The 26,556-nt window shown below is 39.8% G+C and overlaps 1 protein-coding gene across 1 annotated transcript in view; it reads right to left on the minus strand.

The window, feature by feature from the left end:
* Positions 1–1,815: 1,815 nt before the first annotated feature.
* Positions 1,816–26,556, minus strand: part of LOC122789799 (aristaless-related homeobox protein-like) — a 29,685-nt gene continuing 4,944 nt past the window's right edge. The window contains exons 4-5 of the mRNA XM_044057241.1: positions 14,382–14,659; positions 1,816–2,729 (exon numbers count right to left, since the gene is read on the minus strand). Of these exons, the coding sequence (XP_043913176.1) occupies positions 2,507–2,729; positions 14,382–14,659 (501 nt within the window). The 3' untranslated portion in view covers positions 1,816–2,506. The remainder of the gene's footprint in view (positions 2,730–14,381; positions 14,660–26,556) is intronic.

Below are 26,556 nucleotides of genomic sequence, written 5' to 3' on the forward strand. Positions count from 1 at the left end.
TTGGATTGCCTGGGCCATACTCGAAGCTTTATTCCTCTGTACTGTCAGGGATGAAGAGCTGTTTTAAAAGAGGCTTCATACTAAGGCAGACAAACACAAGACTGATAACAAGAATTAAATAGAAAATTAACAGGAGCTGTGTAACTAACATGGTTGTGCAATGATGGAATGTTGTCTACTTATGGCACCAAAACTGTGCCATCTCTGGAGAAATTTAAAAACACATTAGAGGCATGGCAGAAAATACTGTTTGAATGGGTTTTTGAAGTCGGTATGGAACCCATGTTTTATGTGTATATGCAGTTATGCATGTATACACACCCCCTTCCCCCCATACAGATAAATAACCTTGAACAAACATATATTCCATTAAGGTAAAGCAAGCAAATGACTGCAACATGCTTATTCTAAGGAAATACAGGTGATTTAAATAATCACACACATTTATAATGTATTACACATTTATATGTGCATATGACATATTTGGTAAACATTTCTAATCTTTATTGCAACATAGTGAAATGTTGTGAAAACAAAAACTTCTATTATAATACAAAATAGTATCTTGTTATTCAAGACTTTAAATATTTTATTACTGCACATGTTCGTATTAAACATATTAAATTGTTTATACAGAATCATCATTTTTGCTTGTATTGTGTAACATGTTATTCCAAAATGGCAGCTGTGAATTAACTGGATAATTGTTTTAACATTTTAATTTGTACAGCAACATCATAATTGCTGGCAATTGACATAATGTTTTAAAGTAGCTCCTTTTTTCACTGCATTACTTAATTGAGTCACAGAAGGTTGTTTAAACAAAATGTTAAAGTCTAAGGCTCTGTTCCATGACATACTCGAAAGCATAAATGTTATGCTTCTCATACAAGTAACTTCAGAGACTCCCATATTATGATATTAGAAATGCTTTGGTGTGCACTAAGTTATGAATGCAAAAAACATAGTACCTATTCACCCTAATGGCAACATCCAGCTTGAAGTTCATTTGGATTTTGATAGATGGCAGCCACTAAACTTAGTGCCACATTTTCTTAGAGATGCAGCATCCTAGCTGTTGGTGGTAATGAATAGTTACATGTGTTTGTGGTGGTGCTAATGTCTTACACAGAATCACCTGGTCTTCAGGCAGTGGCATTGACCTGACTACGCTCGGTGGTGTTCTAGGTAATTAGGGAGTATCAGGATTCTAGGACATGGTAGTACCCTGGCTCGGGAAATAATGACATCATTCAGCTGGGAAGTCAGTCAGGTTCTGCGCGATTAGATCCCGAGTGAGGTTTATCTGGGCTGTGCATGGTGGCAGTATATTTGCTGACAGTAACATTTGTTTTAGGTGAAGGATATATCCTGATTCCTGACTGATCTGTTCTAGGTGACAACAGTGCTATTATATTATATTTAAAAGTATCTAAATAATAAAAAGCACCAAGCTTGTGTTCTTTCACAATGATGTCCTTATTAAACATATCATTTATTTAAAAGGAGTGAAGATGACAGATTTAAAAAGCAGGCATGCAGAATCTGTTCATTGTCAGCTGACTGTAAGAATATATAAAACTAAACACTACAAGAATACATTTCTTTGACAGTTTTTGGCAATACAACATATAAAATGAACAGGAAATATTAAATAAAGTGTGTACTATTGCATTTTTAAGTATAGTTAGCAGTATAATGTATTCTGTATTTGAATTTAAAGACATGCAGGTAGGTGCAAGCATGTGTGGGTGTGCCTTCTTTGAAGGCTGGGTGCTGGGCTGGCAACTCGACACCGTAAAATTCACTACCAGTCATTAGCAGACCGGAGTTCCGCTGTGGTGATCCCTAACCGGGAAAAGCCGAAAGACAGTGTTATAATGTATTCTATATTTAGAATGGAATTCTCTTAAGTTCCTGCATGAAACATAACTAGTTCTGGAATCAGTCAGAACACAATTCATGAGCTTGCTTCTTACAGAAATGACTGTCAGGTTTAACAGTATAATACGAGTATTGATAAACAAGCTTAACCATACTTATTACATTTAAAAAAAAAAAAATTGGATTTCACCATTAGTGTTCTTTGCATGTCATCCTAAATCTGATGTTCATCTTTGATAAGGTGTCCTTAATGGTTGATGGCAACAGCTTTGCTATTATTGGCTGATAACAGCTTTGTTGTTAACTACTACATAGATACTATGCTATTCTATTTCTACAAAACAGATAAGCAATCTGACCATAAGTCATTTGCCTCAGTTTTTTTGCTTTCAGATTTATATGCTTTAACACAAAAGCATTTCCAGCCTATTAAGATGCATTTTGCAGGATTCTCTTCATAAAATTTTATTTATGGTAACTTGCACTATGATCCAGGAGTGTCATTTGTTATGCTGCAACATACATTTCATAAGAGAGAGAGTACAAAATGTGTTTTATTTACATATCATGGCAGTCACAGTAAGGAAGAGAATATCTTTTTGAGTTTATAATATAAGTGATATCACAGTTCATGACTGCCATTTGTAATGCTAGATGCCCCATTTATGTATGGGTTCTGAGCAGAATGTTCTTTAGCTTTTAGTCGGAGAACTGCAATGCTTGATGTTTTCCTTTCAACAGTTGCTGGGTCAATGAGGGCATTAACAGCAGGGTCTGTTACTTGTCCAGGAGGTTTCATTAATGCCGAAGGAGCTGTCATCAAAGGGTTTATTGCACCAAGAAACCTGTACAAAAGCAGTCATAGTCATAAATGGAAGAGACGGTATATTCAAGGTTTCATTATTGCACTGCATTATCAGGTTAAGGTTTGCATGGTTACAAAGTACAGTAGCATCATTTGTGCATTTATTGGAATTTATCCACTTGTGACCACAAAACTGTGTCTTTAAAGATAAATTGCATTAAAGTTTTAAAACATTTGCATCTGTTTGAGAACAAAGAAAGAAACGATTAAATAGTTGTGTTAAGTTAGGATACCAGACATATGCACCCCCCTCACACACGTGCACAAACAGAGATATGCATGTCTTATGACAGTTTTAGTATTCATCAGAACTATCATCAGTGCAGCTAGATGTGTTTTGGGTTCTGAGTCTCACTGGAAGCAGGACCGGCCTTAGGTCAGCTGGCGCCCCTGGTTGCCCCCATCCTGGTCTACCTACATCAAATAAATACTGGAAAAGCATCCCTGCTACAGCGGTGCCCTAGGCGGCCGTCTAGTTGGCCTATGCATAAGGCCAGCTATGGGAAGGACAACAACACTGAAATGTAGCACCCCCACCTCATTATGCACCACAGTGTCCGTGCTTAACCATGAACCCAAGCCACAGTGTCCGTGCTTAACCATGAACCCAAGTGCCTTAACCCTGTACACTGGAAAATTACCTTGTAACTATTCGGTATCAAAATTAAGCATTCAATTAAAACTGGATTTGTGAATACTGCCTGTAATCTTCTCATAGTATTCAAAGCTAAACAGGTGACTTGGTGATGTACACACACTTCTTGATTTGTGTTTATTAATGTTGTAATTTATTTTTGCAATAATTAGGCAAAGTCAAACAACTGTTGTGAGAAATGCCCTATATCTTTTGAATCTAAATAGCAGGCAAGATCTACTTTTCTGTAACATAGGTACCGTAAATAAATAAAGCATATCATTAATGCCCTGATTGAAACAGTGCTTTTTTCATATGTAGTATTTGTCTATATCTCAAAGAAGCACCACTTTGGATGTTCAATAGCAAACTTCATCCCGTAAGCTGCCCACATGATGTGTATAAGAGTTGACTGACCGTAGCACAAACCATGACTCCTGAGAGTCTCTGTATTAGCATTAACTGAACATTGTTGAACATGCCCTTCAGATGTACCTCATTATGAGGAACCTTCTCGTTCTAAGTATTAAAATGTCTGTGGCTGTTCCACACTGAAAGGTTTGACACACAGTTATTGTTAGGATGTTTTTTTTTCCAAAAATCCCATGGCATGTAATACTAAAGCACAACAATTCATAAAAAAAATTCTTTAAATGTGAATAAACACTTATTAACCATGCCATAAGCTTCATATCTTGAGTTTAGTAAGTGCTCCACATTTTGTTGACCAGCCTTTATTTTTTAAATATAATAACATATACCATGTAATGGAAAAATTATTTATCACTCATACAAGCCTGTAAGGCTGATTCCACCCCCGCCTTAAACCCCACTTTTTTATTACATATGCAGTTTTAAAACTGGTAGACAGTAGGAGCTTTATAGTGCATGTATCCGTGCTCCAGCACTGACAGTCAACCGTTAGTCTTTGAAACCATGTCCCAACCTTCACAAAAATATTGGTGTGGTGGTGCTTTGAAATATCACCTAGTATTTATTTGAGCGTGTGTATTTTAAAGGTAGTTGTTTGTGTTAAATAGAGAGAAAACTTAATGAATGTGCATTCATTGTGAGTTAAGATTATAATACAGTTTAGCTAACAGAAAGCGACAGTAACTTTGCCTAATTATTGCAGTTGGCCTAAGGCAGCTGTGGACTTCCGAGCATCACCATTCCACAGTCTGTATAGCCTGCTAATTTAAAATATTCATCTGCCCCACTTCTGCCACTATCCACAGTCATTCCAGTTACTGATTCAACCACCTTTTTCTTGAAAAAGTATTTTCTAATATCAAAGGCTAAATTATGTTTCCTTGATCTGCTGGTCATGCTTCAGCCTACCTGCCCTGCCTGTGTTTCCGTTGTATTATTCAATCTTATTTCACCTTTGGGCCTTACATACTTATATAATTACCCCCTCTCTGGTCTTTTCTCCTTTTGAGTGAAAAAAAAAAGTTGAGATCCCTTAAGCAGTTCTCCTGTATCATACCTTCGGTTCCTTGTATCATTTTAATTTTATTTATTTATTGTTACTTTGTTGACCAGGTAGGTGAACTAGTCTGAGGATCCTTTTCAGCCCAGGGCCAAGGTACAACTCTATTGTTACAGAGCTACAGTAGAAGCTAGAGTCATTCATGTACACAAATGAGAGTATTTCAGATACAGAAAATGTCAGCTATAGAAAGCAGCTATTATAAGAAAAGTAAATTCACTTGTTCTTCCATGTTAGATGGTATGAGAAACACTCATAACATTGTACATTCATCATTGATAACATTTTGTCATGAGCAGTAAGACAAGTATTTACATATTTACAGAAAAATAATTTCACCTTTTGAGGGTGGATCAGCTGAAGGTACTTCGTATTCAGATCTACAATAGGGGTAAACAGATGGATGTGATCTTCCTCTGTGCTTTTCCCAGCACTATGACCTCCCTTTTCCTATAAGGCCTCTGGACCTCACATATTATACTCACAACTGTTGCCTAATCGGTGCCTGATAAAGGGACAGTGTCACCTTCTTGTCTCTGATTTCTATTCTTTTGATATATATCTCAGCATTTGGTTTGCCTTTGCCACTGTATACTTTCATGTTGTACCAGATAGTTTAAGCTTTCCTGTTGCAGAGTTTTTGGACTGATTTATTCAGTTAACTGGTCATTCCCTGAGTTTACCTTTGTCCAGTTAAATGGTCATTCACTGAGTTTACGTTTGTTAAATGAGTAGTGCTTTACTTGTGAACTGAGAAGTGAACCTGACACTTTTCACTCTGTGCTTCCAGTCTCCTTAGATCTGTCTTCATTTTTGTTTCATCATCTATTATCAGTTCTGTTATCAACCTTGCTTTTATCTGAAGTGAGATTAATACAATTTTCTGTGTCCTGCATGACATTCTGGATAAACATTGAATATACAGAGACTCAAAGCTGCTGCGCCCTTCTTATTTTCATGTAAACCCTGTTATTTTCAATTTTCTGCTTTTATAACTGATACTCTGCCACCTTTATATGCATCTCATCATTCCAAGAATCTTGCTGTGTAGGCCTAAACCAGAGGCTTAGCAGAAATTCAGATAGAACACATTCACAGGTATAACTGTATCCAGTCATGGGACCTACTATAGCCATTTCCTTAGTGATCCAATATTTTTAACCTACCTGTAGCTACTTCCGTACAGATCCAATATTGATAACCTACCTAGAAACAATCCCTTGTTACTGTCATCAAAGGACATACTGCTAGCCCAGCTACCTGGAATTTTGTAAATAATTATATGTCATTTGTGAAACATCATCATGATTTAGATTTAAATGTGACAAAGGGGGATACTGCCAGCTCAGCTATCTGGAATTTTTTAAACAATTATATGTCATTTGTGGATATCAACATGATGTGTATAAAATGGTTGTGTTACAAATATATTAGAACTGTATGTCGTGTGTACGTCTAATTTGTTTGTACAGGCATGTGTGTTAAAAAAGCTAATATGTAAAGTACTGAGTTTAAAGATGTATCTACAGTGTGCACTGCAGGAATAGAACAGAAATGTACTTACACTATTGTAATTGTTTAAATGTATATAGTTTAATAGTGGAAATTGAAACACAGGAGGTTAACTTCACTCCAGCAAAACTTCTGAAAAATAGCTGAAATTAAATTTCTTTATGGTTGTGCAATAAAATATGATATTTTTCAGTTTCAGTGCAGCAAGGAGACCATGTCTGTACTAGGGAACTTTCTGTATAGCCCTGGAAGTGTTTTATGACTTCCAGCATCTGCTAAAGATCTGAGGTTTATGTATTTTCACAGGTAGATGCTAAATACTGCCAGATTCTAGCAGTGAGGGTTTCCACCTGGGATAGATTCAGATGACAAGAAATGATGTCATTCTGTAAGCTATCCCAGCAGCAATATTTGAGATATTAATTTAAGAAGTCTGTTAGAGACAACATTCTGTATTCTGTCTTGGACCTGACCAGACCCATTCACCACACATCTGCCTTGCTCTGTAAGTAAGTTAACTAGGGTATAGTAATTCTCTTTGATATAGTCAGGAATATAGCAAAGCTTAGCTTAAATATTTTTCTTTATTTATGTGAGACTCCTGCAATGTTTTAAATATTTCATGTGATTTTGAAGTCTGAGGTCCATGTGATTACATACCGAGTATTTTCTTGTTCTTTTATTATTTATTATTAATTATATTTAAACCTGTCATTGTGGCTGATCTTTGTGAGACCTGTTTAAGTTTTGAGAGTACTTGCGTATTTATTTAGTGACACTGTGGGCCACTCCTAATAGTCTTGCTGGTGGTCAAACTACCATTTGTATTAATAGTAACATTACACAGGAAGATTGGACACCCTTTGTTAAGGGCCTTAAAGTAGCTGATAAAGAGCTGGCTGGTGGCAGTGATACCTACCTTATAGTCTGGGCAAAAGGGGGCGTAACTAGTAAACCTGTGCCAGACTTCTCCAGGTGTGTGTGCATGTATAAATCAAATCTCAGAGAGTGTGTGTGTCAGTTACTTGGGCATGGACACAAAGCAATGGTTGGACAGAGAGGGTACTGGAGGTCTTGGCCTGGCCACTCAGCTGAGATCTCAACCCTATAGCTGTGCCAGTGGAGAGTCTTAGTGGGGATCTGGAGAAAGAGGGGGAAATCATCCCCAGACTGACTGTGGTCTCTGTGTGTTCTTAAGGGAAATTGTACTTGATGCAGAAAGAAATATTGTGTATGTACCTTGTCATCCTCCTAATGTATGTCCTCCACTGTTGGTGGTAAGGACTGAGGCTCCTTGATGGGTGGGTCATCCAGTTATTTATCCATGCAACCTGCCTGTGTCAACTTACTTGGTGATCCAGTCGTAGAACCTATAAGTATCTGTAGCCATCTAGCCATGGATCTGGATTATGTTTACATGTATAGAACTACATGCAATGAAGCCATGCTGGAAAATGTTGAACAGCCAACTCTGCTCAAGGAATCTTTTAAGTCATGACCTCAGTACTGATTCCAACATTCTGCCCATCTCTGAAGTTATGCTATCTGGTCTTGTAGTTTCCTGAACTGATCCTTGCCACACCCTTGTAATGCTTTTTTGTAACCTCCAGAAACAACTGCCTCTTTAACAGACTTGTTAAGTACCTCTGCCAGAAGAATCTTTCGATATCTAAGCAATCCTTTTTTGGATTCTTGGCAAGATCACATCATATCCACATGTCATATCTTCCTTGAGACACTTAGCAGCACCTTTTTCACCTCTTCTGCTTTGTTATCATCTGTCCCTTCTTCCTCTGCCTCTGTGCTAAATTTTCAGATTAATAACTTTCTTTATGCTTCCCTAGTAACGCAGACTGAGACTATTCATTTAGAATATTTGTCTCTTCAATATTCAGCTTGGGCTTTTGCCTTCAACATAAGGGAATTCCTTAATTCCCTCCCTATCTTCTTTCATTCTCCTAAAAACCTGATGAAGACGTTTCTTCCCTAATGTCTGCTGTTAAACTCCAGTCTGTTTTTCTCTTTGCTGTCCTGATGCATTATGCTACCTTTTTTTTAGCCTCAGCACAGCTTCCCAGTGATTTCCATCTTTATTCCATCAGCCACTGTACATTACTTCCGTTTCCCTTATTGTCTTATGTTCCATCTTGGTGAGCAAAGTCAGTTTTTATTTTCTTTTACCTTTACAACCTAGTTTACCCCTTTTTCAACCCCTCCCTTAGGTACAGCTTTTATAGTTTTCATAGTTGCTCCACTCCTTTGCTCTCTTGCTTCCTTACTAAATTTCTCTTTAGAAATTCCCTGTTCAGGTATAATCTGCTCTCCTGTAGTGCCAGACTTTGGTCTTTGTGGTCCTTTCTGGCTCCTCCTCCATGGCCTGTGTGAACCATACTGTTGCATGGCCATTATTATCTAAGGTTCTGTGAACTATAGATCACTAATCTTTCTCCTGCAAAGAACAAGCTGATGGAGTCTTCCTTTCCTGCTTTTCGCAGATTGTACATATCTCTCTCTCGCTATTTATATATATATATATATATATATATATATATATATATACACACACACACACACACACACACACACACACACAAACACAGACATGCACACACGTGCGCACACACACACACATATAACATTGAAACTTTTCCATGTCATAAACCTTAATTTCTTTGTCCTGCTTACTTTGGATGGTAGGATACTTCAGGCTGCATCTGGCACACTGAGGCCTCCCATTATACCATCTCACTTCTTAACTTCTCATACTTCTATGTTATTCTTGGCTGGCTAACCATCCCTTGTATTTTCATGGCCCTTAAGGGGTGTCACTGCTCCAGGCTACCCCTTTGGTCTAACTAGTTTTACTGCAACGTAACTTACGTTTGGTTCCTTGTCCTTTTCACCCTCATCCAGATGACGTTTCTTCCATACCCTATTCAAAACTTTACTTGGTTGTACTTGTACCATTCTTGAATCTTTGCTGATCCTGTCCTTTTTGAAGAGATTTTACCCCCTGACCCCCCCCCCCCCCGTATATCAGCCCCTCTTGTCATTCAGTGATTCTGGTTTGCATTACTTAACCATGCCGAATGGGACTGTCCAATACTAGTGCTTCCAGTTCAGCCATCTTCATTCATAGGTTGCTGGTACTGCTAACTACCACACTCCCTCATTTTCCTGTCTCCTTCCCTGTTCAGCCATTGCCTGTCCTTTCTGTGCTTGCATTTCTATGAGATGATGAGCCTTGCCTTTCCCTGATCTTTTTCCTAATCCATGTGTTTGTTTACTTCCTCTTCCTGACATTTCTTTGGTGCTTTTGTTCTGTGTCTGACATCCGTGTCCATCTCTGGCCTGACTTACTTCTCCTTAGTCCTCCTTTTCCTTCCTGTGACCACTTTCTTCCTAATTTTCTCATTCTCACACTACAGTTTTGTATTTCATCCTGTCTGTGTAATTCTTTCCTGTTACTTTTCCAATTTTTTATTACTGTTGTCTTTCTAACATTCTCAGGTCCTTCTTCCATTTCCTTACTAACCTGATGCTTCCCTTTGTTTTTCCTTCCTTCATCCTTGGAAACCTCTCCCTACTTCTGCCTTTTTCTGCTTTTCTTGAACAGCATTCTTGCACCCAACACCTCTTTCCAAACTACTGCGTCATCTCTGGTCCTTCTGAATGCCTCCTCTATATTTCCATCTGCAGGATCATTACATTAATTCTCACAAGGATTGCTAAACATGGGTGACTTTTTTTTTCTTTTGAGAGAAACGTACTGACTTTTAGGCTTATCCTGACAAAGATTAGGTTTGAGAAAAAGAAACTATTCACTATCTCAACCCCCCACCCACCTCCCACATGAAGATCCTAGTGATGGAATCTCTCACTACCAACTCCCCACCCCTTTTAGGATATGCGTAGCTGTCCCTGACTTCCTAGACTGCTCCTTTTCCTGACAACCTGTTTCCATTGACTCACATTTCTGCCTCCCTTCTATTTAAATTCTTCACTTTTTTCCTTCATTGTAGTTTCTTCCTGCTCTTTCCCAGTAGCTGTGTCCTATCTGTCCACCTCTGTCCCTCACCTCCTCTGCCTGCCTCATCTTCTTTACTGTCTGGCTCTGAAATTGTTCATTTATTCTGTACACAGAGTGAGCCGTAAATATTCAACAGTTGTAGTATGCATATTTTTCATCAAATTTGTTTTTGAATTAACTGACTTTTGTAGTGCACTGTCTTTATTTAGTTTACTGCTTAGCTGGGATTTGAAAAGCTGTATTTTATTAGCTGAATTACTTTCTAAGCATTGCATCCAGCAGCGAGTCTTTTCTAAAAAAGTAGAGATCAGAATTATGTCAACTTTCAGAATTCTGTTCAAATAATAATTATTACACAAACTATGTATCAAATTTGTGCCTGACCTCCATCTACTTTTAAATGTTTATGATTTACTGCGGGTCATACCCATTGTCCTTAATAGGCATGTGGTCCAGGCAGCCATTGAGGAGCCTACTTCAGTTGTCTCAGAGCACTGTCTAGCTAAGTGACTTTTTCTGAGTTATACAGTAGGCAATTGCAGGCTGAGGGAATTGAGACCTGGACTGTGGGAAGTAGTTTTAACAGCTCATAGGCTTAACTCTCTGTGCTAATTGCCATTCGTTTACAGAAGTATCAGCGGAAGAGAAACTGCTTGTTTAATAGTTGATATAAGAATGTTCTTCATTTTATTAGTAAAAAAGTAATGTCTTTCGGCTTTTCCCGGTTAGGAGTCGCCACAGCGGAACTCCGGTCCGCTAATGATTGGCAGTGGATTTTTACGGTGCCGAGGTACCAGCCCAACGCCCAACCCATTCATGCACACACCTACCTGCATGTCTTTAAACGTCAATCGACCGTGGGGAGGACATGCAGTCGAGACATTTCATTAGTAATTAAGATTACTAAAGTGTCACAAGTTTTGTTTTAAAATTACACCACCATGTCACAATGAAATGAAAATGTTGAGATCAGATCCCTTTGTGATTGCAAATATTTGATAAAAGAATATGCCAGTAAAGGAGGAATAGTCTGTGATAGACATATCACTGAATACAACTATAGCTAGACAAAAAGCACTGATAACGAAGCCTGACTCATAGAAAAATGCATGAAATTTAAACCTACAAAACATAATCTTGAACACGACAGCATAACCCTAATGCAGGCCACAGCACTCTCTTGTACCTCTTAATCCTAATCCTAATCCTAGCACTTGAACTAACTCTAAACCTATAACTTCCATTCCAGACCCTAGCTGTAACCCTAAAGTCACTTCTTCTTTTTTTGGCGTTTCCCGGTTAGGGGTCGCCACAGCGGATCATCTGTCCGCTCATGATTGCAGTGGAGTTTTACGGTGTCGAGTTGCCAGCCCGGCACCCAACCTTCCACAGAAGACACACACATGCACACACTCACACCTAGGGCCAATTTAGAGTGTCCAATCCACCTACTGCATGTCTTTGTGATATGGGAGGAAACCGGAGCACCCGGAGGAAATCCACGCGACCACAGGGAGGACATGCAGACTTTGGACAGAAGGCACCCCTGCCGAGAATCGAACCGGAGAACCTCTTGCTGTGAGGTGGCAATGCTAACCGCTGCACCACTTTGGCCGCCCGTAACCCTAAACTCACTGAATTCAACAAATTACAGAAAGGCAGTCAACCAAATGGTCTTTCAGTTCAGTGCAACACTCAATTAAACTAAATTCGATAAAATGGTCTTGATGAATTAGCAGTCGATGAAGTGTATGTTGACTGTGTTACTCCTGGGGAGGACATTTTACAATTGTAACTGTACAGAATATTATATAGCACTACTTATAATGTATCAACGTGGTATAACAAGTCGGGTGTCAAAGTTTTCACTTTTTGTGCAAACGTAATGCTGTTTGTAAAGATTGTAAGTCAATGCTCTGCGTTACATTCCACATCTATATCTACACCATTTCTTAGACACTTTATGAAGAGTGTACAGCTAATTGAATGATGGTTGTAAGTTTGGTTCTAGCTGCATGGTAGAAACGACTGTCAAAGGAGAAATGCCAAACATCTCCCTGTATTGTTTAACAACTGTTATGAGTAAGAAAATAAAACGTTTTTCTGTTGGACTACATCATTTTTATTCAGACAAACAATTTTATGTCTGTAAAGCTAATAAGCATAACATGAAACAATTGCATAAATTTAAAATTAAACCTGTGTGGTGGTGCTGCGGTAGCGTTGTCGCCTCACAGTAAGACGCTGTCCGGTTCAATTTTCAGCTAGGGCGTTTTCTCCGTGGAGGCATGCGTGAATGGGCGTACCTTCATTGAAGGTTGTGCATCAGGACTGGTAACTCGGCACGTAAAAATCAACTACCAATCATTAGCGGACCGGAGTTCCACTGTGGCGACCCCTAACCGGGAAAAGCCGAAAGACACAAACATGTTCTTTATTTATGAGTTAGTTAATTTATTATCTACTGCTACAGCTAAGTTAATACTGGCATTCTGTGTCACGGTAGGAAATGCACAATGCAAATGTGTAAACATTTGTTCAAGTTATTACTTTTGGAAGTACAACAGATTCCAAGAGACATTTGGTTAAGATGTTAATTCTTATGACTTGGAAAAAGAGCCAGAAGTAATAAATGCAAGAAGAATACAAATATATACATTATTATCCTTTCTTAAGCCATCCCAAGGAAATGAAAGCACATACTGATATGTCTTATCTGAATATTTGACAAAATTGGCATAATTTCTTAGATTTAATATGTATTATGTTATAAAGTTTGCATTATATTCTAAGCTTTTCAGTATGATTAACTCTAAGATGGCTTAACTCCAGTTTAGGCCTCAAGTTTTTATGATTCACCTAGTGTAAGAGAATGTCTTCCACAGCAAATATAGCGGTTGGGATACAGAAAACATTTTGCTGTCAACACTATATGGGTAGAGCTGCATGCCCAATAGCATGACTGTTAGATAATGTGAGTAAGAACAACAACTCATTAGAGGCTCATTATCTTAGAATCAAGCACTGTGCAGTTCCAGGTAACCACGGTAATGTCCCCCCTACCAAGCAATGCATTGTAGTTGCACAAGCAACTATAAATACGTACATACACTCGCACATGTATGCAGACAGTGGCATACAGACAGACATCTGCAGTCATGCCCCTGCATGCACACACATACACATGGAGATTGCTTCATGGTACCTGCCTTCCATGTTTTAACAGCTCTTTTCCTGCCATAGGATGGAATGGGTGTACACCATCAAAAAATGGTGCACATGCTATTTGCTTTGCTCTCCGAATGACATGATAGAGCTATTCTTTGAATCACTGTACTGTGCTATTCTGATCCTGGTGAAAAACTCCTGAGAAGTGCACATAGCTAATAAGCATTAACCCTGCCACTAGACTGCTGCATTTGCATGTGGCCTTTGCTGCCAAGACCAGTTTAGAGCTACAAATCAGAGCCTTTTTACCACAGTGGAGCTACACTGGTCTCTGATTCAGAAACTCATACGTATTGAACAAGCTGACCCAAAACAAGTTTGTGCATTGTAGAATGGAACAAGTTTCTGAATCCTGGCAATTTTCTTGTTAGCAGAGCATTGGACAACAAACCCTAAATTTTTACATGACCTTCATAGATTAGCTAATGGATGAGCACTGATAAAATGAACTTATGCACACATTCTGACAATATTTTGGTAATATTTCCTTGCTGTATTTCTTTAACAGTAAGAATAAGCTTTATTTATTTATTTGTGATGGTCCATTATTCAACAACTTTATTACCTCTAATTTCAGTTGTTATCTTTGAAGGTAGAATTTATTTCATATGTAAATCTGTACAAGAAATCTACACAAGAAATGTTAAAGATTCGGTACTTGCCAGTTCTTTTCATGTCATAACTTGATATTGGTAACAAGAAATTATTTTATATAAGTAACAGACCCATTGCATACCTGCCAAGCTGTGGGCTTAGTAAGGGATTTCTGAAAATGGATGCCCATGTCAAGCTGCTAAGGTTGAAGGGTCCCAGGGCTACTGGGTTAAATGTTGGTGGCATGCCAAGACCTGTGGTCGGCACAGTTTGCCATGCAGGTTCCAGAACTGGAGACTGATTTAAAGGAAGGTCCAAGTAAAAACCCAGTGGGTGGCTCAAGGGAAGTCCAGGAATACTGCTGAGGAGCCCTGTTTTTTCACGCTTCCTCCACTTTGCTCTTCTGTTTTGAAACCATACCTGAAAAGACAGGAAATAAATGCACAACAAATTAAAAAAAATGTACTTTGCTATAACAAGCTTGATTTAGCTATGGTATTCACAGCAAAAAGTAATGAAAAAATTGTCTTTTTCATATGGTGAGTGTCATCTGTTGTACTTTATTTTTAAATTCTTCTAGACATTATTTATACATTTGTTGAGCAGATGGTCATACTAATCTTGTAGAACTATACTTCTTTTCCAATGTCACTTAACTTCTATAGTTGCAGTATTCGTGACACAGGGCAGGGTTTTGGAGTGGGTAGATTGGGTTTGGCAGGGAAATTCACCAAAACTACAGGACTGTTAGATTAATGAAGGTAATAGGATCCAGGGAAAGTCATCAAGAGAATGCTGAGAGATAAAACTGGTAGAATTCTTAGAAGTCAGCAATTTCGAGGACAGTGACAAACATGGGTTTGTGGGTAAAAGGAGCTGTCAATCAAACCTGATCCATTTTACAGGTGAAATGGACAGAGGAATGTAAATAAACCCTGTCTACTTGGACTTCATCATTCTTTTGACTTGGTCCCATGCAAGAAGGCATACCTCTCAACCTCTTAGCATAAGAAATCTGGACAAAGCCAAAAGTAATGGGGGTGGGCAAATGTCACAAATAGGGACACATTTTAAATATTGTTCTTAGAAAGTTGCTACTGTAAAGGGTTTTCCGTTACCATCCATTTTCTGAAGGAGATGAAGCCTGAAACTCAAATGTCTGTCATTACTTAATGAATTCCGTCCTCACTGATTTGCCAGAAATCAGACTAAAAATATGAGGCAAAAAAATGGACGTTCTGCGAAAATCTGGACAGTTAAGAAGTATGCAGGTTGGTGATAGGAAAAGTTGGACAGTTTGTTGTCAGAACCAAAACTGATTAAATGGATTGCTGTATGGTTGACTGGGGTAGTGAACAGAGCCAAAACTGAGGAAATGGATTGCAGCACAATTGAATGGAAGAAACATTCGGTTATGTAAGAGGAATAAGGGAATGATGAGTGGATTATTACAGAGGTCATTTTTTGTGCAGTACTTTTTCACTGTTTGTCTCAGACATTTCTGAGGGAAAACAGAACAAGATCACAGTTTTGCTGATGACTAGGCCTAGTTTTAGAAGAGGTGGGGCCTAGGGCAGAGGGTGAAGATGGGGAGTCCTTTACTGAGCCTGGTTCAGGCCCCTTTATATTAGTGGGAACTAGGACCATGAGGCCCCTGTAAGTAATTATGGTCTAGATGTTCTGTGATGCAGTTTAGATCTTACCTTAAAAGGGCAATACTTGTTACCTTTTCTGTTTTTATTGTTAGCCAGAATACTTATGTAAATCCCCACCGTGTGTGTGTGTATACATATAAAATTGGTGATGATTATTTACACACACACACACACACACACACACACACACACACACACACACACACACACTACTACTACTACTATGCAGCATGAAGACCAATACACAAATTAGAAAAATGCCAGGTCATGTGTGACATGTATTTGAGGGACTGGACTGAATTAGAACACCTGGATAAAACCCACACAGACATGGAAATTAAATACAGAGTTTTATTTGTGGACATTTTATCTCTTATTCAAAGTTAAAGAAAGAGTATCTTATCAGAATAGATGTATTAGAAAGTGACAAACTATGGGTTACAAAGGCCGAAAGTAGCATATGCAATAGTTTAGGAACAACTTTCAAATATTACAACTCTGTTTATTCACACAAATTCATCCCTCCTCATGTGCTTACATATGTATACACACACTCAAACAGTGACATTGTTCCTGCCAAACTAGATGAATGACTTTAATAGCGACCAAATAGCAGTAGGGGTCAGTCAGTTTTATACATATGATTACAAACCAGATAGACAAAGTCAGCCTTATCCTCTGGTACTTTAAGCAAATCTTCTCATTCAGAGCCAAAGATGTGACCAGGATATGTAACCGATCAAAGGATTCAGAATTAATTACTAGGAACTGTGGTAAAAATATCCACGGGCGTTCATGCTTAACTATTAAATACATGTAGTGGATAGAGTAGTCCATTACTCATTAGAGTGGACAAGAGAAATTCAAAAACTTCAGAGCAAAACAAGAGATGATAGTAATTTTAAGTACCGTGCAAGCGGGAAGTTCTTTGCAGCTACTTATTCAAATAAGTATTCTAATGTAAAAAAGCAGCTCTGAAAAAGTGGTACACGTATATAATTAGTCACTGGAAACGTATATTATCTATAAACCACTTAGTACTTGAAAATTTACATATGAATTTTCAAGTACTAAGTGGTTTATAGATGCTTAAAAATGTACATGTGAACCCAGCCACTGAGGATACACAAACCAGTGCATTTTTTCATGCCGGTCCCAAGCCCAGATAAATGGGGAGGGTTATGTCAGGAAGGACATCCGGAGTAAAACCTTTGCCCAATGACATATGTGGACAACAATACAGATTTCCATACCAGATCAGTCGAGGCCCAGGTTAACAATGACCGCCACCAGTACTGTTAGCCAACAGGGTGCTGGCGGAAATTGGGCTACTGTTGGCCGAAGGAGAAGATGGATGTGGTGAGAGAGGACATGCAGGTGTTTGGACTGACAGAGCAAGATGCAGAGGACAGGAAGAAATGGAAACAGATGATCCGCTGTGGCAACCCCTAATGGGAGCAGCTGAAAGAGAAGAGAGAGACTTGAAAATTTACATATGAAGTGGTTTTAGTATAAAAAAGAACTGCAGAAATCATTGCAGGTAGGCACCAGCATATTCAAACCTGGCTTTGCTTTTGCTGATGAAAAATGAGGTGATTGGCGAGCTGTAGCCATCTACTATTTCCAAAATCATTCACTGAGATGAGCTTTGGCATCTTTCAAGAAGACTGAATGAAACCAAAAGTGTGAAGAACTGAAAATAATCTTACTTTCAGCAGACAACAAAAACTGCCTCATAATGGCATTAAGTTCCAAAGGTTCCTATCTGCTGAAGTCCCTGGCCCAATCTTAATGCTAAGCGCACTCGTAATATCGGTCTGCCTTAAACACTCCAGGACCAAGGCAATGACCATTCAAACTTGTACTGGTGTTTCTGAGGAAAATGGTCAGCAAGTTTGGGCATCTAGAAAAAAAATTAGTGTATTTGGCATTTTGTCTTTTGCTGTCTGTCTGTATCATGCGTCATTAAAAGCATTATTTTTCTGTTCTACTAAAGCTTTGTATGGCTGTGATATGCAGCGTTTCCTTTCTTATTTTTTTTCCAAGTAACTGGGACCATTTAACAGGGTTGGGGCTTGACAATTGCCCATTGTGCTCTGATGATGATGATGGCTCTGATGATGGCCAGAACAACCCTCGTGTGAATTATCATCTTAAGGGAGCGGAACTAATGGCATCACAACAGAAAAAAACATTGTGTTGCTTACCCCTGGTTTTGACTACCAGGAGCAGAATGAGAGGGCAGTGGCAGCATAAAGCAGAATGTTGGAGTGTAGACCCATGGTGCTAGATTCTAGAAGCAAAGAGATACTGCTTCAACTATACAGGTCTTGGTCATGCCACACTTTGGTCACTGTGTACACATCTGGAGGCCATAAAAGGAAAGTGACATCCAGCTGCTGAAAGAAGTTCAAAATAAAGCTGTTAGAAAAAGTTGGAAGATGAAGGGGAAATGGATATAACCAGAGAGTGGACAAACTACAGGTATTCTGATTAGAGACTAGAAAGGATGGGAGGACATGACATTGCTGTACAAGATAACATCTATATACGTATATCTATATATATATATATATATATATATATATATATATATATATATATATATATGTGGGTGTGTATATATCTCACTACTTTCAGGATCACTGAGGATATTTCTTTATACAAAGGGCTGTGAACCCATGGAATGGAATGGAATATTGGAGCAGGTAGAAAGGAGGGAATTCATATGTATTTAAGAACACATGGGACAGGTGGATAAAGGATGGGGGGTAGGTAAGGATGAAGGAGGTAGACCATTAAATGCACTTAAAGAGCAGAATGGATAGGCTTATTGCAACTTTCTGCCATCAAGCAGACGTAGTCTCTTTGAAAAAAGGGGGATATTCATTATCAGGTAACATGGTTTTGCATAAAATAATCTGACCTTAAATGAAAGAGACAGTTATGGCCTTATTCTGCCCTCCCTCTCTTCCATGAATATCAAGTCCCATCCCCTGTAGGCTTACCCATCTTTGGCATTCTAGGTCATTAGGAAAGCAAGGTCATGGCTGCTATCTGGTGGGGGGAGTGGGCTGTAGGTTTACTGTCTGCCCCGAATGCCCACTATGGCTGGAACTCCTAATGTATTGCTAAGTGTTCTGGTCCCAGTGCAGGCACATATGTGTGTACACTTTTGATGCCCCACTAGTGTGCTTGCTTTCTCTTTGGTCAGCTAAGCACTTCCTGAGTTCCATATAATAAGTGATTTAATACTTGGCCTTTTCCCATATGGAGCTGTTGTGGTAGGATTTTTGCTAACAGCTGCTTATTCTTATCCCTTCCTGGATGCCTTGTCCAGTGCCCAGGCCACCAGTCGAACCCATGACACATGGGGCATTGCCAGGGGTAAAATACCAGCATTGTACAGCTAGCTTCTGAAACTGGTTAAAGTTTGTCTGCTAGTCTGCGGAGCTTTTTGTCCAGTCAGCCTGACTTTAATGATATACCTAGTAAACAAGATTACAACAGCATGATTTAGTTTCACCCTAAGAGAAAATGTGCATGTATATTAACAGTAATGTGGGTGGGGGGGTACATTTCATTCACTCATTGAGTTGCTGTAAATCCTCAGGTATCTTATTAATGAACATAATGTGAAAGATACTATAGTGCATAACTGGTGTTTCTGTTTTTTTATCACCTTGAGCTTGAGCAGCATCTTACCCTCACCTAGAATGATGCCACAGTACGAAGACAAAATGATCGATTTTAACAATTAGCTAAAATGTTGGTGTTATTCAAAGGGGATCCACTGTCTGTCAGCCTGGGATGACATGCTCGACAAGCCACATTGCTTCACTAGGGATGGCTTGCACCTGTCACCACTGGGCTTTCGGATATTGGCAAAGGCTCTTGCCACCCCCATAGTGCCTTTTTTAGGCAAGGCTCAAAAGTCAAACCCACCCCCATAGACAGCACAAGGAACAAGAAACTAAGGGTAATGCTGCTAAACGCCAGAAGTCTTAACCTCAAGATGCATGCACTCGAAGCTCTCCTCAGTATGGAGAACATCGATATCTGTGCAGTGACAGAAACCTGGTTCAAGGCTCCAGAGTGCACCCCAGCACTACCAGGCTATACCTCGTATCATGCTTTTCGGCCCCAAAACTTGGACCGAACCACAAAAGGAGGGGGAAGTTTCCATATTTATCAAGGATATCCACACCTCCAGGTTAGTGGCATTGCACGAAGTATCGGAGACTATCCATGTGCAACTAACAGTGGGCAAGACTGCTTTTCAGTTTATAGCATCCTACAGACCACCCTCTCAAAGTCAGGAATCCCATTCGGCCTTCCTGAAAACATTGGAGAACATGAATATCTCTCCGAACACCATTATATTGGGCGACTTCAACTACCCAAACATTGACTGGGAGCACTACTCAAGCCCCAGCACCTTAGCCCAAAGATTCCTGGAAATTATAAACTCAAATGCTATGGAACAACTAGTCACCACTCCCACAAGAGAGGACAACATACTAGACCTGATCATTACCAACATGGGGACTCTATGCTCCACACCAGAAGTATATCCCTCATTGGTAAGATCAGACCATAAATTAATTTCACTGGATGTCCACATCCCGACCCCACCCCCAGCCCAGAAAACCACAGTGAAAAACTTCTCAAAAGCAAACTTCTCACTTCTCAAAACCGAAGTGGAATCCTTTAAGGCCCCAGGGCCAGTGGAAACTACAGCCTAACTGCAGAATCCTATATAAATGCATTCTACGGACATCTCCAGGAATGCATGGATCATGCTTTCCCAAACAAAACCAAGACCCAATCATCCAAAGGCAGGCGTCCGGTCTGGTGGACCCCTGCCATAAATAAACTGTACAACAGAAGGAGGAAGCTACTACATGATAGAGCAAAATCCCTAATAGGGAAGGCATCTCTGATCAGTACTAGCAAAAAATTACGATCCCTCATAAAATCCTCCAAGGCCAGCTTTGAGAGAAAAATTGCACAGGACACCAAAGACAATCATAAGGCTTTTTTCAGTTATGTTAGAAACCTGGGATGCAACTCCCAGACTTGTTCTGAGTTGATTCTAAACGACAAAAAATACACTGAACCCACAGACAACGCCAATATCCTGGCAGACAGGTTCAGTGCAAACTTCTCCACCCCTCCCCAAAAGAGCAAGTATCTATCCCGGCAGAGGGCTGCCTCCCAAACATCTCAGATGCTCAGGTGAAGGCTGCCCTCTCCAAAGCAAAAAACACTGCTTCCATGGGACCAGATGGCATCCCAGGTTGCGTCCTACATGAACTACAAGAGGAACTAATCCCTCAAATAAAACAGCTATACAATATCAGCCTCACTACAGGATATGTGCCCACAGAATGGCATACAGCAACAGTGGTCCCACTCCACAAAGGTGGAGCCTCTATGGACCCTGGAAACTATCGCCACATAAGCCTGACTAGCTTAGTCTGCAAGGCTATGGATAGGATCATCATGGAGCTCATAAACAAAGACATTGGGGACCTACAGACACTAGATCCTACCCAGTTTGGCTTTGTCAAGGGCAGATCCTGCCTTTTGAACCTGGTTGACTTCTTTGAAACAGTCACCAAAGCCATAGATGAAGGGAAGGTAGTCCACACAGCCTATCTGGACCTTGCAAAGGCATTTGATACAGTACCCCACTCAGGCAGCATAGATAAGCTATCCAGCTTAAATATAAACCCCTATGTCACAAGATGGGTAGCAAACTGGCTCAAAGACAGAACCCACAGAGTGAGAGTTGCTGGAGCCATGTCAGACTCGAAACCGGTCACAAGTGGCATCCCACAGGGTTCTGTCCTGGGACCACTCTTGTTCGGTATATACTTTTCCGAGGTACAGGCAAACGTGGGAGGACTATGGCTCACCAAGTTCGCAGACGACTGCAAACTGGGCGCCATAATCAACTCTCCAGCTGACACAAACATCCTTCAAAAAGGTCTCACAGAGACAGATAACTGGTGCCAGCGCCATGGTTTAAAGCTAAATGTCAAAAAATGTATAGGATACCCTTTGGCAAAAACAATGTGCCCACAAATTACCACATAGGCGGAAACCCATTAAGTACAGAGAAAGTTATTAGGGACCTGGGGACCCAAGTTGATAGCAATCTCTCCTTTGAAAACCACATTGCCAAAGTGGTTAGAAAGACCTTCTACATAGCCCACCTCATCACAAAGGGTTTCACATCTAGATCAAGAGAGGTAATCGTGCCCCTTTATTCATCCCTCATCAGGCCCATCATAGAATACAATGCCCCTTTTGGGATGTACCTTACCCGACACCTGCAGCAATTAGAAAGACCCCAAAAGTATCTCACCAAGAGGATCAAGGGTCTCAAACAGATGCCATATGCTGCTCGGTTAAAAAAACTCCAGCTCTACTAAGTTGCATACCGCCTACTTCGAGGTGATCTATGCCTGACATACAAAGCTATGTCAAATCCAGAATTAATGGACATGCTCCACCTCAGTAAATCTAAATCCCTTAGAGCCACACGCTCAAGGGACTTAAACCTCAGCACAGAAATAAATAGAACTTGCTGGAGGGACAGGTTCATAACCCAGAGGCTCCCTTCGCTCTGGAATAGAATTCTAGTTCATGTGAGGCAGAGCACCTCACTGAATCTCTTCAAGAAGAATCTCGATAAGTGGATGGGGGATCGTAGGTTTGTTCCAGGGATTACTCCCGTGTCACTATTAGACAGAGGCACAGTAAACTAAACCTTAAAAAGGGCACAGTATACTCAAATCAAGGGGTGGCATAAGCCATACAGAATCGGGCTAGGCTTATAATTGCCCCAGGGCAGATAGCCTAGTATGAACCTATGAACAGGAAAGGAAGTAATATATTCTACATCAGTGGCATACCTCTCACCCTCTGGACACAAACAATCTGGACAAAGCTAAAAATAATAGGGAGACAAAGCCCCAAAAATAAGGACAAATTTGAAATATTGCTCTTCATACCTCTCAACCTCTTAGATTAAGAAATTTGGACAAAGCCATAAATAAAAGTGGGGCAAAGGCCCAAAAATGGGGACAATTTCAAAATATTGCTCTTACAAACTTAGTTGATAGAATAACAGGTTTTGCATTAGCATGATTTTTCTGAATGGTATGAAGTCTGAATCTCAAATGTCTGTCATTATTTTCTAGCGTCAGTCTTTAATGATTTGCCACTAATTTGTCAGAAAACCATAATTTTATAAAAACAGAACAAAAATATGAGGCAAAAATCTGGACATTCTGAGAAAATCTGTACAGCTGAGAGGTGTGTTGCTTTTACAAACTTAGAAAGTTGATAAGAATGCAAGGTCTTGTGTTACCATGCATTTTCTGAAGGATATTAAGTCTGAAACTAAGATGCCTGTCATTATATAATGACCTCAGTCCTCATTTATTCGCCACAAAAATCCAGAAAACCACATTTTTTATGAGGAACAGATAATAAATGAGGCAAAAATCTGGACAGTTGAGAGGTCTGATCAGTGGCCATGCCAGTTGTACCAGTCTGTAGGTCTTCTCTCATCATGAACATATGACTAACGGATGGCACCACTGCGCTGAGAGAAGGAATGAAGTGGGGCACCTAAAAAGTCAGGTGGTGTAACTGGGAATGTACATCATGTAGCGCGATAGCAAAAGTGATATGACTGTTACTGCTCTCTCTCAAAGCTATCTGAAGCCATTCTGTCAGACCCACTTGGCAATATTCTTAACACCTTTAGACTGCTAAGTGATATGCAGCATGGTTTCAGAATTGGTCACTTCAACAGTACTGCATTGCTGACGCTAGCAAATGCTGCATACCAAGTAAATGCCAGCTGTGAGGCACAGGTGCTTAAAACCTTGACCGTGACCCAGTTAATCCAGGACTGACTACCAAACTGTGTGCTTGAGAAGCCGGTGGGGAGGATGGTATTGAGTAGTGAATGCTGACTCATCAGTCATGATTAGAGAGTGGAGCCTTGGTCTGCCGTTGTGCACTTACACCTTACTGAGGTCAAGTTACAGCATGTAACCTATTGCTGGCAAATTTGCCTGGTTATTATAGTGTGCATACCCTGTCTCTCATCATGTACAAATGGAAGAATGTACATATCTCAGTGGTGGTGTACCCTGTCTCTGTTATCATGTACAAATGGAAGCATACATGCATCTCAGGGGTGACGTAACCTGTCTCTGCCATGATATACAAATGGAAACATGCACATATCTCAGGGTTGGTGTACCCTGTCTCTGTCATCATGTACAAATGGAAGCATACATGCATCTCAGGGGTGACGTACCCTGTCTCTGTCATGATGTACAAATGGAAACATGCGCATATCTCAGGGTTGGTGTACCCTGTCTCTCTTATCATGTACAAATAGAAGCAAGCACGCATCTCAGGGGTGGAGTACCCTGTCACTGTTATCATGTACAAGTGGAAGCATGCACACATCTCAGGGGTGACATACCCTGTCTCTGTCATCATGTATAAATGGAAGCATGCATGCATCTCAGGAGTGGAATACTAGGTCCTCCCTTCCATGAGTACATGCATCAAGCTGCTAAGGACTGCTTGGTTAATCGGCTATCAGAAAAACCTTGTTGGTGCTTCGGGGACAGCCTTGCACACAGTAGACTCTTGTCTCTGATGTGTGAATAAACTGGCTTGATAAATAACATTGAGGCTAGATGGTCAGCAGGCACTAGGGTAGAAAAAACGACAAAAACAGCAGTGCATACCAACATACTGTTAGAAATGGTGTGAAAATATACATATTTAACTATCCTTTACTGTTCTTTAACTTCAATTGATTACTACCTGTGAACTCATACAGATACCTCTAATATGTCTTCTCCATTTTACAACCAGGCTCCATTATATTTTGGCCATAGCACCATTTAAGCCACTACTTGATAATTATTTGTATCTCTGAAAGGGAATTAATGGTTCAGTATGGGGTACTATTAGATAAAATAAAAACAATTAGAATAATTCATGGATTAATACCTGTGAGCCTTTTCCTTGGTGTGATGTGTACTTAAGAATGATGTGTAAGTCAGTGTCCAGTTTCTATAAGTGTTTTTAAGGCACTTGAACTCTGCAGTAGTACACATTGCCATTTTGTGTCCCTTATAAAAAGGTACACATTTCTTTAACAGTTATCTAATTTAAAAGAGCACTGATTTTAACTCCTAACTGTGCAAAGACAGCATACTTTATAGGAATGTAACCTCTGTATGGTGACTGCTGTTTTAAGATATTATAATACAAAAGCTTCTTTTTCCAAGAAACAGGTGAAATGGCTGGCAGTGCATGAAATGCCAGTGTCCAAGGTGCTAGTAAACATTGTACATGGTACAGGTAACAAGCACCCAGTTGATAGAAAAGTTTTAGGATATGTGCATGCCAATAGAGAGATTTGGTGACTGCAGGAAACACTGAGCGCATTAAATGTTTGTTCTGTATTAATCCATACGTTGTTAAGTCAGAATACTGGTAAGCCATTTGTCGATGTAGATTGTCAAGCTGGACCAGTGCAGAATTGCATATGCTTCCAAACTTATTGAATTTTTGGATGGTTCTCATAGCCTCTAGTGTTATCCATAAATGTCTGTGGCCTTATTGCTAGTTAGACCATCGGACAGAAAGATGTGGCCTGTTTGTTACCTTGATTGTCAGGTAGTCCTGAAACAGCAATGGCCTCCTTACTGCCAAAGGTATCAGGTAGTCCAGAAGGAATAGTTGCCTTCTTTCTGCCTCAGCTTTTAGCACTGGAACAGCTGTGGAATATTAACAGTGAATGAACTGCATGCACCTTAATTGGTGATTTGTGTTAAACAGAACTAGAAGAGCTGTGACCTCACCAGATGAGCAGTCCGTGTTTCAACTAAATGTGGTCAAGGAATTACACTAATCAGATAGTTATTTTTCTCAGAAATGTCAGTTTTTGTACAAAAAGAAGTATATGATAGCCTTTTCTTAGTTAAATGTGTACATACCCTTCAGTCATTTGAAATACTTCTATAAACCAAAGAAATGCAAATTTCCTTTATTTTTTCAATAAGCTTTTTTTTTTTTTCCTGTTGCTTGGTGCAGTGTGTATGATACAGATGTCAAATTGCATTTCATACAGTATTTATCTACTTTTTCTCTTGCCTTACCCCACAACAGTAACCCTTGGGCCTGTGCCCCTTGTCTGATACCCTGTGATACAGAGAGTGCTTGATTCAGCTCATTCAGATGCAAAAATCCCTCAGTGATGGCAAACCTGCCACCTGATACATGTGTAAAATACTAAGGGAGGAGGAAGAGATGCATAATGCATCATCGTCAGGGACGCTGAAGGAAAGTGGTGGAATTTTTTTTAAGTGTAAGCTTGAGGGGTGGCACCAAAGCCTTGCCAACTGTCATTTACCTCCTTCACACACAGTACAGCTGCTTGCAGGGTTTCTTGTCTCTACTCTTTCATCCCTTTTGTGAAAGTGCTACTTTCCTTCCCCTTGACAATTTTACCCCCTTTTAATAGTGCTAATTCTCCTCCCCTGACAGGATGTAGCTCAAACTTCTGAGTTTGTTACTGAAACTTCATCATTGGCATTGCAAATGAGAGTCCAA

The sequence above is a fragment of the Protopterus annectens genome, chromosome 15.part0 (genome assembly GCF_019279795.1).
Source record: "Protopterus annectens isolate FY-2018-M chromosome 15.part0, PAN1.0, whole genome shotgun sequence".
Classification (NCBI taxonomy): Eukaryota; Metazoa; Chordata; order Ceratodontiformes; family Protopteridae; genus Protopterus; species Protopterus annectens.